We start from the raw sequence: 13,929 nt of genomic DNA, 5'->3' as shown, positions 1-13,929 counted from the left end.
GAATTGCAGGTGTGCCAATACTTTTGGCCAGCACTGTAATAACCCAAAGCAATCCACAAGTAAGCCCCACTGGACTATAAACCGCAGGATTTAAAATGAGTAAGAAAACTAGCGGCTTATAGTCCGAAAAGTAAATTGTCTCCCAAGGGGTGAGTTTTCAAACATAATTCTTGATTGAACCAAACTTTAATGATGTTTAGCTTTTTCAAATTCCATTTGTAATTCATTTTAGTTTTGTATTTAATGGAATATCCAGTAGATTTCTTCATGTCCAAAAGCAAATGAAGTGCTGACTGGGGATTGGATTTGCACCAGGTGGCAGGCTCGTCTGTGAAGACAGTGACTGTAACTTTTAATTTTAAATGACAACCATAAACCATGTAATTCTACACAGGAAATAATTATTATTTACTGTATTGTAAAGTATGGTAGCTGGTGGTCAGTAATGGGTTAAAAGAGTGCTTTCTCTCCTCACCTGGGCGGAGAAAGAGGAGGCTCTCTCTCTCTCTCTCTCTCTCTCTCTCTCTCTCTCTCTCTCTCTCTCTCTCTCTCTCTCTCTCGCTCTCTCTCTCTCTCTCTCTCTCTCTCGCTCTCTCTCTCTCTCTCTGGCTGTAGTTTTAATTTTATAAAGCTTTGCGCCCTCCTTGCGTGGAAGCCTTCTGGATGTACGCGCCCTCAGACGCTTTTTGCACGCCGCCTGCAAAACTCAGTCACTCACACCCTCACTGACTGCACTCGTCCTACGCGTCCTCATCCGAGTCCTCCTTCATTTTTTTTTTTTTTGTGATTTTATTTTTTTGCCTCCTCTTCTCGGATACTAATTTTGACGCCTTGGATATGTGCACACAAGATGATGACAACCCCTTTCCTACCCGTAGAAGTAAAATAAAATAGGCTTTCGCGCACTATAGCTTCTCCCCTGTCGTTCCATATGAAGAAGCCAAAAGTAAGTGTTTTCTCTCTCTCTCTTTTTTTTAATTAATTTTTTTGTTAACTATTAATGCATACATGCATTGTTGCATTTTCGTACTTGTTGACGCGTGGGATAATTGAGGACATACAGCGCTCTGCATGGCGCCTCGCAAATGACCGACATGCGTGTACACACACCGCCGATTTCACTTGGATATTGCACAACGGCATTGCATTTAAAAGCCTAATTTATTGTAAACAATCATTGAAGTCAACTTTAAGTTCATGACCCATGCGGTGAAGATTTCGTGGCATGATGTGGTCATTGAACGCACAACCGCTCCAATTATAGTTCATTATAAAGACTGATACAGTGTATTTTCATGAGCATGGCGTACATGTTTTTGTAAACAATTTGACGTCGTTAACTGACCTCATTCTGGTGATTTCTGTGATAAGATTCTGTCCTTGAATACACAGTTGCTTCAGGGTTAAAGCATCATTGGGTCCCTTATAAGCGCTCTAAAAATATAAAGTGATTATGGACACTGCATTTTTGTCAACAATTTAGTGCATTTAACAAAGGGGATTTTTGTCCACTTTAAGTCCTCAAGCATAATCATTTTATGAGAAGACCCTAAATGAATCACCACGTTCTTCTTGTTCTTCTTTTTTTAACAACAATTATTACGAGGTTGATTATCACTTTATGTTGATAATAGATTATTTGTCTTCAAAATAGTCATTTTTGATCACTTTGAAACTGGCGGTAAATATATTTTTTATTGGTTTGGCCTGGCCAGAAGGTGCAATAGGTGGTGGAAGAGCAAGTTTGTTCCCTATGTACAGTTTATGAAAGAGAGGGGAGGATTGTGTGAGGGACCTGCCTAAATTTGCTTCTTGAAAACGCCACATCTTGTGCAGCGGAATATAAACTGCATCCATTTGTACATTTGGCAATGTATTCATTCATTCATCTTTCAAACCGCTTATCCTCATGAGGATCACGGGGGTGCTGGAGCCTATCCCAGCTAACTATGGGCTGTAGGCGGTGTACACCCTGAGTTGGTTGTCAGCCAATTACAGGGCAGAAGATGACAAACAAACATTCACTCACACAATCATACGTCGGTACAATTTGGAGTGTTAAATCAGCCTGACATGTGTGTTTTAGGGATGGGTGGAAACTAGTACCCAGAAAAAAACCCACGCAGGCACAGGGAGAACATGCTAACTATACACAAACAGACACACACTCGTTTATATAGTATATAAATGCTGTAAATATGGCAGAAAAATAAACAAACATGTAAAAAGCATAACAAAAATGCAAGTGAAATTGACTATAATATTTTGTAAACACAAGGACTGAATGTAACACTTTCTTTTACAGTAAAAATGTGTGAAACAATCCCAAACATTTTTTTTGTAGCTTTGACAAAATACTGCACTAAAGAAGTAGAAAAACTGGAGAAAAAAACAATTGAATAAGTCAGCAAAATTTACAACATGATAGTTGATAAAATAAAAAATAAAAAAATGTCAAAAGCTTTTATTTAAAGAAAGGATGTGGATGTTTTAATGTTCTCTTACTTTTTGATAAAAAAATAAGGACTTTGGAACATTAAAATCTAGAGTTGCCGAATAATGACTTTGTAACCGACAACCGATATTCCGATATTGTCCAACCGTAAAAATCCGATTCTGTTATCAAACCTAATATTGTTAATTGTATTGTGATGCCCCATTGGATGCTTCAATAATGATAAATGTAACAACTTCAAGGTTTTCCAAATAAAATAAACATGTGAAAAATGACTGTGAAAAATAAGAGAACAACTTCAACCGAAGTTATGGAAAATGTCCATTATAAATAATATAAATTTAAATGAGCAAAAAATGTCCATAATCAAACAAAGGGAATCATTCAAAATTAAATCTCATTTACAGCAGTAACCCCAAAGAGCAACTAGGGTGCAACCAAAGTATTACAAATACAGGCAGGTGTAGAGTGGTGCAGACAAATAGCACTGCTTGAGTCTGTTGCTACACATTTAATTTTATTTTGTTCATTTCTATCTTCCTGCAAAGCATCCCTTCCCATGCACACCAAGCAGCAAACGCTGCATCTTACTGGCTGAAATTTGTCATTACGCCATTCTTTCAGGATGAGACATCTATAGACGCCACTCACATGACGTCACAACCACGCCTCCGCGCCATATTGTCCGTCAGCTCGTCTTGTTTACGCATTACCGCTATGTAAATTCCTCCTATTATGGCGTGTTTTTCTGCTCGTTAACAATAATAATCAAAATGGTGAAGGCGTGTGTGGCGGTTGGTTGCAGTAACAGAGAAGATAGACGGAGAGACTTGAAGTTCTACCGTATTCCGAGAGACCCGGAGAGGAGAGCGAGATGGACTGCTGCAATTCGACGAGAAAACTGGGCACCAAACGATCACCACAGATTATGTAGTAGTCATTTTATATCTGGTAAGATGCATTTAATATATATTTAAAGGGTTTTTAGGCTGACCACCACAATTAAGATCATTGCGAAGCTAATCGGCAACAACATACAGTTTCAAATTCAAGATGCTTATTTCTTCCACCATCATTATTTTTTAAATAATATTTAGCTGGTACCAAGTGAAAGAAGCTGGCCTCGTCTACGGATCATCAGTTAAACAGGTGTGTCCAAACCTTTTGCAAAGGGGGCCAGATTTGGTGTGGTAAAAATGCGGGGGGCTACCTTGGCTGATTTACATAGAACAATATATTTAAACAAATTTTAGCAAGCCCTTCTGTGTGTTACATTTGCTTTATTATTATTTTTTAATTCTTAATTTCTACAATCTCGTCTTTGTGGCATTCTCTTTCGGCACTCGAGCTCTTGCAAAATACTGCTGCTGTGAAATTAAACTAGCTTCAAGTTGCTATAATTTCTCGCTGCATATCTTCCCTGTAATGTTGTCGTACATCGAACTCTTTGAAAACAGCGACTGTCTCTTGGCAAATGAGGCAGAAACAGTGGTTGCGTGTTTTATTGAAGAAATAGTCCAATATCCACCTATCCTTGAAGCGTCGGCCATCGCAGTCAACTTTTTTATATTGATTGTCGCCATTTTAGAAAATTGGAAGTAAAGGGTCACACGGGTTAATGTTGCTTAGAGTGCTGCTCTTAAAGTTTTTCAAACTTTCGTGAGAATAGGCTGATTTTGTGTGGACAAGATCGTTGTAGATATCAGGGTAGAAGATGTCAGGCAGAGACGGCGAAGACAGCGGGTCGAAAAATATCGATTCAGGCATCAAATATGGATCTGGCGAATGGATAGACTGAAGCTTTTCCACATGACGCCTTTTATGCAATGAATCCAATGAGTTTACAGCGTCTGAAAGCACCGGGGCTTCCATGAATTGCACTATAAATTGCACGACAAATTGAAACCATTAAGAATACGGATAAACAATGACGGACAATATGGTGGCCGGATACAGCCACACGTCATTCTGTGACGTTGGTGAGCGGGGTCTATATACTAGTATATTTTGGACCACCAAAAACACATTTAAATAAAATATAAGGAGACACGTCAAACATAGGGTGAACCAAATAACCGTGGACACACTAAAATATCAAAACAATTATATTGAAATTATCTGTGTGCCACACAGGCAATCATAGGACATTCCAATGCAATGACAACTCCGAAAACGCATTTTGCTGGGCTTTTGCACAGATGTTTGTATTTGATTACTTTTCTACTTTTCTTAGTGACTATTTATTTCTGGTAACGCAGTAATTACATGTAATGAGTTTATAATTCATTATTTTCAATCATTTATCGTTCATTAAATTTTTACGCCATGAATGCAAATGGTATGCTCACATAACAAGTCCCACGCATCTTTGATAGGACATACAGTATTTAGTGATCAATTATCCTACTTGCTGTGCTAAGCTGTGACCAGTATTGAACAGCAGTGGTGGCCTTCTACAATCTTTTTGAAGGCAACATGTATAGTGGCCTGTAACTAATAATGGAAAAACTGATGAAGATTTGATCTATAATAAAATGTTAAATAAACACAAAACACCTGCACTCAAGGCAACAAAATTCGCTTTTAAGTGCTCTGTTTTCCGTGCAATTTAGTGTTAAGTACGAGGCAGGGGTATTTTGTGTCATTGCAGACCACGCTGCCCTTGTATTGGAACTTGGAAGATCGGTCTGCGATAAGCTGGCCGTACTGGCACAGTGAAAAACTGAGAGTGTGTCTTTGTTTTCCCCTAAATGATTGGAGTGATCGATTCATTTTCTGCATCTCTGTGATACAATTATTATTTTCTTCCACTTACACACAGAGCCATCTTTCAAACATAGGATTTGAAGTATTGAGATGGCAAGTTGGGCTGTAGTCTTTTCTCGTATTTCTAATCAAATGTTCCTCCATTACGTATGGCTCACTACTTGAAGTCACCATGGGAGAAATGCTACTGTAAAAATGAGAATGTTGTGTTGAACTTCAACGTGCTTCACTCTCATTGCATCTGTTACCTCTGGTTGAGTGTTTTACAAGTTTATATTGCTTTTGATAATTTCATCTTTCAAATCTGGACTTAGTCATCAAGCTGTTTGATTATCTAAATCTTTTTTGCCTGTGCATTAAGGTCAAGTGGGTAGCGAGGCAGAAATGTTCTGGGTTAGAATCTCTGCCAGAAAGCTTTGGACTTTAAACGGTCCATTTGTGTAGATGTAAATTTTCTGTATCTATGCAAACAGCTGTTTGGTTGGCCACCAGCCCAGGGTGCACCATGTCTCTCGTGCTAATTAAAGACTCCTAATTGTCCACTGTGGTTATTTTAGCGACTGTGATAGGCTCCAACTGACCAGTATGAAAAATTAAGGCATGGATGGTTGTCCATGTCTCTTGCAATAGTAAATGTCAATTAGCTTTTTCCCAACCTTTAAAGTTGACAATACTAGTATACAGGTATATTATTTACATTATTTTTATTACATCATTTATATCTGATGTCATTTATGTTTGATGTCATTTACCAAGGTTTATAAGACAATTTGCATTGAAAATGTCCAGAATTTCAATTTTCAAGCGATTTTAGTCAATGCTCTCTCAATGCCAAACAGACAGACTTTCATCAATATGTGGCAGACTCGACTAAATTTGAAAATGTAATGTTGTTTACATTTAAAATTGCTACTCTGACTGGCTGTTGGCAAGTGTTTATATGAAGTCCTTGTGTGGCCATCAGCGAATGGGTGTGTAGGATGCACAAGGTCAGCGGGTACTTTGCACAGTTTGACGCACAAAAGTAACTACAATCAAATGACAAACCACATTAAAGACAAATCAAAGCCAAGCCACACATTCATTATGATCCATCTTGTGTATGAAACAGTGGGAAAAAATTAGAATTAGTGCAAAGTCACTTTTAAGCTGCTGTGTGGGATTAAAGACTATTGAGTCCACCTCATGAAAGCCCCTTCAGGTTATTTATTGGTTATTTTACCCTATAAATCAAAATGACCTTGGACGTAACTCCCTTGACATCTCATCATTGCAGCTGTGAAGGAAAGGCCAAGTGATTGACACATGCTTCCCCACAGGCAAACAAGTGTCCCCACATATGTGCTTCTAAAGCCTGGACTGGTTTTTCCACTAAAAATGTGCTTTAAGAGTTACACAGTAGGAGTTCTCAATAATACATGTGGGAGATTTATAAATTCTGAACAAAAAGGTCAGTTTTACCTTTAGTTTTTTACTTGATTGTTTTTCAGTCAATGGCTTCTAGTGTTTTTTTTTTTTTTTTTTTATTCATAAACATACTGTACATCTTCTACAGCAGCTGTATAAAAAATCTATCAAGTCCACTGATAAAGTCCACTTCCATTTGTCTATATCATCTCTTTTCTTACTCAGACCATCAACATTTGACCGCTGTTTTTCTTCATCATTCCCTTGCTAATGGCACATCATATTGACATCAGGGCACCATTGCAAAATAGCAGCCAAGCAAGTTCTATTGCCAAATGCAGTTCAGCGCCAGTTTGAACAGCTTTTTGGCTCATTTACAACACATAGTACAATTTACCAGTACGCTATCTGGAGCAAATTTCTTTGCACAGCAGGGGCGTTACCACGGGGGGCAGGGGTACTGATGTGTTCTAACTTACCTCCTCTTTTACCTTAAAAAAAGCATAGAAAAAAAAGAGAGAAATGTTGGTTTTGTTCCTAGGGGGTGCTACACACATTTACACATATTTTGATTTTTAATTTTTTTTTTTTTTTTTTTTTTAATACATTTTATCAAAGTTTTCACCAATATTCACCTGGCTATTGAGTTTGGTGAGTTTTGAAGCATTCTGAGGGGGTCAAACTAGGGCTCCAAGTGTCGGCAACACAGAGAATGACTGATAGGGGGCGCTACATAGTGTATTTGGAATTTGTCTTTACACGGTATCAAAGATTGCACCTGTCTTGACCTGCTTGACGATTTTGGCGCATTTTGAACCATTCTAAGGAGGTCAAATTGAGCTCAAAGGGGCTGAGGAACAAAGAATAACTATAATAATAATAATCAAACTGAGGAACCACAATAGGTTATCTAAAAAAAAACATTGTCACCTGCATGTCCAAACTGTTCAGTTATGGATGTGTGCTAAGTCAAATAAAATCAAATCAAATTTTGTTTCTACCAAATCACAACAACAGTTATCTCAAGGAGAAAACAAAACATGTTTTAAGGTGCAGTAGCCCTACGCTGGATTTCGACCCACTTGAGCATTGTAGCTTTTTTTTTTTTTTTTGCCCCCCCTCCCCCTGTAAGACTAATGCCCACTCACACTTGGCATCCTGGTAACACCACTGGTGCATAGTATCTATTCATGACATAGCACACAGTGAAAGCCCTGATGCTACCACCAGTGATGAAAATGTGAGTGTTTATGGAGAGTCTATACATGGAAAACAGTGTCCACAACATCTCAATTTAGATGATACTTCAGCGAATCATATGAATTCATCCTTTCGGCATCATAGTTTCTACGGGGTGTGTGGTGGATTAAAAAAAGAAAACATTTCTCAAACAAACAAACAAACAAACATTAAAGTCTTCTGCTAGTTCCGGACTTCTCTTAAACTGTTTGTTACACTCCCAAAAATTCCCACTTTTCCAACAATTGCTCATTTTCCATGAAAGAAAATTCCATTTCTACCTAATCTACTTAATGAACTGATTCAAAGCCTTTCAACGTTAAAATGCTTCACTCATTTGTGCCACTGACTTACTGACTGATCTAACTTATTACGGAATGATAGAATACCGTATTGGCCCGAATATAAGACGGCCCTGATTATAAGACAACCCCCTCTTTTTCAAGGCTCAAGTTTGAAAAAAGACTTTTTGAACACCAAAGTAATTTTTATACAGAAAGTAATTACAGTACATCAGAAACAAATTATTATAACAATATATTTGAGAATAAAAGCAATTTATTTTGCCCCATTCAAATCTTAATATCTGAACATTCAAATATCTAAACTAAAGTGCAATCACATTCGTAAATGAATGGCTTCTGGTTTTTGAAATGTAAATAAACCAATCTATTGAGATAAAACAACAAAATTGCAATAACTGCATTAACCATCAAAGTGAGGTCTAACTGTAACTGTAGTCTTGAAACAAATCTGGGTAAGGAAAAGCATTGCAATAAAAAAATGCAAACTGGTTAAACTTGAGAGTAGCTGAGATCTGCCATGACAGAACATTACTCCTCAAGTTCAGAATTCGCTTGATTGATATCTGGCGCCATCTAGCGTCGTGAATGGGTAGAATGTCTAGACCCCGAATATAAGACGACTCCCACTTTTTCAGTCTTATTTCAATGCAAAAAACACTGTCTTATATTCTGACCAATACGGTAATTACTCTTACACCTTGTTTAACAGTGGTATTTTCCATGCAAATAAGAACAGAAATTGTACCTTACGGGTTCACTGGTATGGGCTAGGGCCAACAGAAGATACCAAAGTTTATATTTGTCCTTTCATCATTCGTCCTACATCTTTGTGGAAGCTGAAGTGTCTTGTTATAAAGTGTGTTTAAATTTATGGTTTCAACAACGTGTGGGCCTTCAATTGTTTTTCATACAAGAAATTACTGTAATTCTGGTAACTACTAAGTTAGAGTCAATTAGCAATAGATGACAGCGTTCTCATGCTCTGATTCAGGTAACATCGCCACCATAAATGATGTTGAATTTGAATTTTATCTTTTTTTCTGTACTATTCAAATAAGCTGCTGCTTGGCTGTTGATTATACTGTCATAATTAGGGGGAAATTAAAGGTGCACAATGTAAGATTTGGACTTCAGTTATTCAAATGGCGATAACATTTCAATAGACATTAAAGAAACATATATTTTTGGAAATACTTTAAAGACAGATCTAAATGGTTAAACAGAGATTTTCCCATTTTAAAATATGATTATGCGTTGCAAATATGTTTCCGTTTCGCTTCCATGTTCATCATCAGCCAATCACGAGACAAGTTTCCAGTCTTCGTCCAGGTTGCCACAGCTCCGTACGCCTCGTAAACTAAAGCCGTGGTGATGGAGTAGCGGCAGCGTAAACCCTACCTCCAAGCCCGTTGACATGGGGGGGGGGGGGGGGGGGGGGGCAACCGGGTATGTTGTCCCAGACCTTAGGATCGTAGGGGCCCCTGAATGACCCTTAATTTATTTTACGTTACATTCACATATTTGTTTTTATTTAAATCATTGTCTGATTAAACATTATGTTCTACTCGATATATACTTTAAAACTTTAACATATTCAATATTTTAAATATATATATATATATATATATATATTTCCTTTTTTTGCATCACAGGGCAGGCTTAACAACCTCGACATGCTCTCCATTGAGCCTGAGCTTGCTCAAAAACTGGACTTCACTGATGTTATGAATGACTTTGTTGTCAAAAAAATCTAGGCGCATCACCGTTTGAGGGCTTGATAACTCCAGGGTTGTGGAGGGGGCAGGCACAGGATGTGTAGTTATATTGTTTTGTTGCTTAGCAGGCAGGTATAGCACTCTCAGTTTTATTGTATTGTAGCCTACATGGGACAATAGATGGAAATTGTTTGTTTATATTGTGTCACATCACATTACGGCCTGTTAAATTTAACTGTCCATCTCAAATTAAATAATTTGAAAATTTACCCTGTTATTGCTTGCAAAGCTTTAAAAGCACTGCATATGTTGTCGTGACAAGCCGGTGGCAGGGGTGGGGTGGGCGGGTCCTATAATGGTCTTTTGACCCCGGGCCCCTTCAAGTCTGTTGACAGCCCTGCCTACGTCATCACCGAGCATTCGAATGCATCAAGGAAAGCGTTGCTCTGTAATTGTGTTGTCTTCGTGCGGTTTTGGGGGACTCTTGTCGAATTCCATGAGTTTTCTTCCAGTTAGACAACAATGGCAACAATGAGTCTGCCTTGATGGCATAGGTCCGACACAGAAGCATAAACCAGCCTTAAGGCTGTGCCAACTTTGACAATCATTCTGAATTATGTCTACTCTCTCAAACAAAAAACATCGTTACCAATCTCAAAGGATTAATGACAACAAGAGAAAAAAAAGGATGGTGGTTTTGCTATGTTATTTAGCATGTGAATCCACTGACTGGGGCAAAGATAAAGTCTTTACTTGTCTATACATTCAATCGTCAATTCCGTATTGGCCCGAATATAAGACAGTGTTTGAAGCGATGTTCTGTCATGACAGCTCTCAGCTACGCGCCCCATTCATGACGCTAGATGGCACCAGATATCATTGAAGCGAATGCTGAGCTTGAGGAGTGATGTTCTGTCATGACAGATCTCAGCTACTCTCAAGTTTAACCAGTTTGCATTATTTTATTGCAGTGTTTTTCCTTATTCAGATTTGTTTCAAAACTACAGTTACAGTTAGACTTCACTTTTATGGTTAATGCAGTTATTGCAATTTTGTTGTTTTATCACAATAGATTGGTTTATTTACATTTCAACAACCAGAAGACATTAATTTACGAATGTAAGTGCACTTTAGTTTACATATTTAAATGTTCAGATATTAAGATTTGAATGAGGCAAAATAGCATGCTTTTTCTCTCAAATATATTGTTATAATCATTTGTTTCGGATGTTCTGTAATTATGTTCTGTATAAAAATTAATTTGGTGTTCAAAAAGTCTTTTTTTCAAACTTGAGTTGAAAAAGAGGGGGTCGTCTTATAATCAGGGCCATCTTATATTCGGGCCAATACGGTACATTAAAATGGATGGAACAATTAAATTAAATTGTCTTTTTGGATGCTGTCAATGCATTACAAAATTATGTATTTCTTTGTCAGAGTGCTTATATTTTGAGAAAAGTAGCCTTCCCTCACTTCGGTTATGTAGACATAAACTAACTTCGACCTCGTATCAAGGTTCTTTTAATTGCCATTTCTAAATGTCGGCATGATTACATGGAAAACATTTTGCATGAAAATTAAAAATAAGACTTACCTTCTGGAGAGGACTCGTCGCTTGCACTTAAAGTTCTTTTCCTGCAGGTTCTCCAATGCGAAGCGGTATTCTGGCAACCCGAAAGGGGAGTGCATTTTGTGCTAGTCAACATTTTGATCTAGTTGCAGTAACACTTTTGGCCATCAAGCCTACGGTGATCATTCATAAATAAAACATTGGGGAAAAACTATAGTCAGTCACATTATTATACATATTTACACACATGCAAATCTAATCTATGTTTACATAAAAAACATTGCCTTGAAGCATGTTTTATATTTTTTAAATTCTCCTAACAGTAGGAATTCAAACCCTGTCAGTCACTCTGAAGACTACTCAACCATTCCAAAGCAATTCCTCTCTTTGCTCCCCTTTGCAGGAAATAATCCTGCTAAGAGGTAATTAATTCCTAGAATGGCGAGAAAAGTAACTAAATACAGCAACTTCTAAGCTCGCACAATGAAGATATTTTTTACACTGCTCATACACATAGGTTGACCTCTTCCATGAGGTCAAAATGAGGACATGTTTAAAAAAATAAAAATAATAAAAGTCAGACTTGCATTTTCATCAACAATTAAGTTTTGCATGGTTTATTGATAATATTTGTGTTACTAAATAGTAGAAAACACCAGTTAAAGGTCAAACTTTTTTTGACAATTTATTTCGTTTACAGTACCGTGTTTTCAAATTGCAACGTGCTGAAGAACAAATCTTATTTTGAAACGGCGTTCTGCCAAAATATGCTACACTGCGAAAAATCTACCAATGCCCAGTGCACTTTTGCACGCATGCACACATCAGTTAAAAGCAGAGAGTACTTATTATTTTAGTTTTTATTACGGTTTTCTTTTACCTTTCCATTGCCTCAAATTAGTTTTGGCGTGTGTTTTCCTCTGATAGCTTTGCATTGTGGTAGCTTTAAAGCAGAGTGTTTATCTGTTGACCGCATTAGTCTCGTAGTGTATTTAAACAATCCTTATTTGATTTTATTACGTTTAAGTATTTACTTAAGGAATTTTTAGTACGTTTTTCCTGTATGCATCTAAACAAAACAAGCTGAAAGTGTCTGGTAGCACTTAGGGTGTCAAATTCGCCATTGGTAAGACGTTTTGTCGGTGTAGCTATTTTGGTAGAATAATGGTAATAACAACAACATTTGTAACAAAGCAAATTCTAAGAACAAGACTTTCATGTATAAAAACAATGTGAGAATTGAGATGCTCATAAGAATTGAACCCTGTATAAGAGGAACAACTTTACGAAGTTCAGCTGGTTATTTTGTTATCCAGAGGTGATGAGGGTTCTCAAAAAAATGTTTTCAGTGTTGGCCCATTCGCCGCTTGCTTCATTCTTTAATGTTTCGCGCTTTCCGCGTGACGTTCTACGACTGCTTTGCCCCTAGCTTCTGCTCACGTCTACGTCACAGTGGCAAAGCTTACGGAAACCGTGGAACGAGTCTCAGCTGCTTTTGGCAAGAAAATCGTGCTCTTTTTTTCCATTCAATGTTATCAGATGTCCACCGTTTTGCCATGTTTGCTAGCACTGTTGTAAAATCATCATCTAGCCACACGTGAAGCTTTGTTTACATTTTATTGAACCAATGATAAAGGACGTTTTAAACTGAAGCCACTCTTGGCCAATTACTGACCAGTTGTGACAACCGTGGGGCTGAGTTGTGTCACATAACCTGAACCACGGCCCATTTCCTTTAACAGCCGGACAAATAGCGTCTGGCTAATTGGTTGTGCTGGATGCCAGACACAACACTGAAAAGGCTGAGTGTCCATCCTAAAACCGGACAGGTGGTCACCCTACTTACACATCTACATCAAATTAGCACATACTTAACATTTTATATGAGACCTCTTAAAGGCTCTGAGGCAGATTGAGAGACTTTGGACAGGACAGATATGATATACAGGCCATACTTTGCCTTCGGAAAAACATTAAGCATGGACATATAACATGAGTACCAACAAACAACCTATGGTACTCATTTGAGAACAATACTGAAAAACATACATCCACCCCTGAACACGATCATGTATTTAAAGTGGAACTAAAGTCATTCCTCAATTTTATTAATCGTTTCATGCACAGAATAGGTTGACATAAGGGCATGCCCTGGTTGCAGTGGCTTATCTGTGTAGTTTTTTATTTGATTGCAATTGGGTTTTGGTAGTTTTGAATCGGTCTGCAGACAGTAGGTTTGGAAATTTTGTGACCTCACACTGTGCCTTATTATGCAAGTACCTGACGTCTTGGTTCTTCCTCCATGCCAACTCATATCGGGAGCGCAGAGCACTAAGGACAGCAGTCTAAAGGTTGCCACTTCCTGGATCTAAAATGTGCCTCATTAAGCTCAACACGATTTGGGAAAAAACAAAACAAAAAAAAAAACATTATTTAAATCTATACATCTGTATTGCAGTAGTTTAGTACAAT

The 13,929-nt window shown here is 37.7% G+C and overlaps 1 protein-coding gene across 1 annotated transcript in view; it reads left to right on the top strand.

The window, feature by feature from the left end:
- The first annotated feature begins 635 nt into the window (after positions 1 to 635).
- kitlga (kit ligand a) overlaps positions 636 to 13,929 on the top strand; it is a 90,246-nt gene continuing 76,952 nt past the window's right edge. The window contains exon 1 of the mRNA XM_057836032.1: positions 636 to 946. Coding sequence (XP_057692015.1) covers positions 932 to 946 — 15 coding nt within the window. The 5' untranslated portion in view covers positions 636 to 931. The remainder of the gene's footprint in view (positions 947 to 13,929) is intronic.

The sequence above is a fragment of the Corythoichthys intestinalis genome, chromosome 5 (genome assembly GCF_030265065.1).
Source record: "Corythoichthys intestinalis isolate RoL2023-P3 chromosome 5, ASM3026506v1, whole genome shotgun sequence".
In the NCBI taxonomy this organism is placed as follows: domain Eukaryota; kingdom Metazoa; phylum Chordata; class Actinopteri; order Syngnathiformes; family Syngnathidae; genus Corythoichthys; species Corythoichthys intestinalis.
Note: the sequence above shows the minus strand (reverse complement) of the source record. Positions and strands in the feature narration are given on the sequence as shown.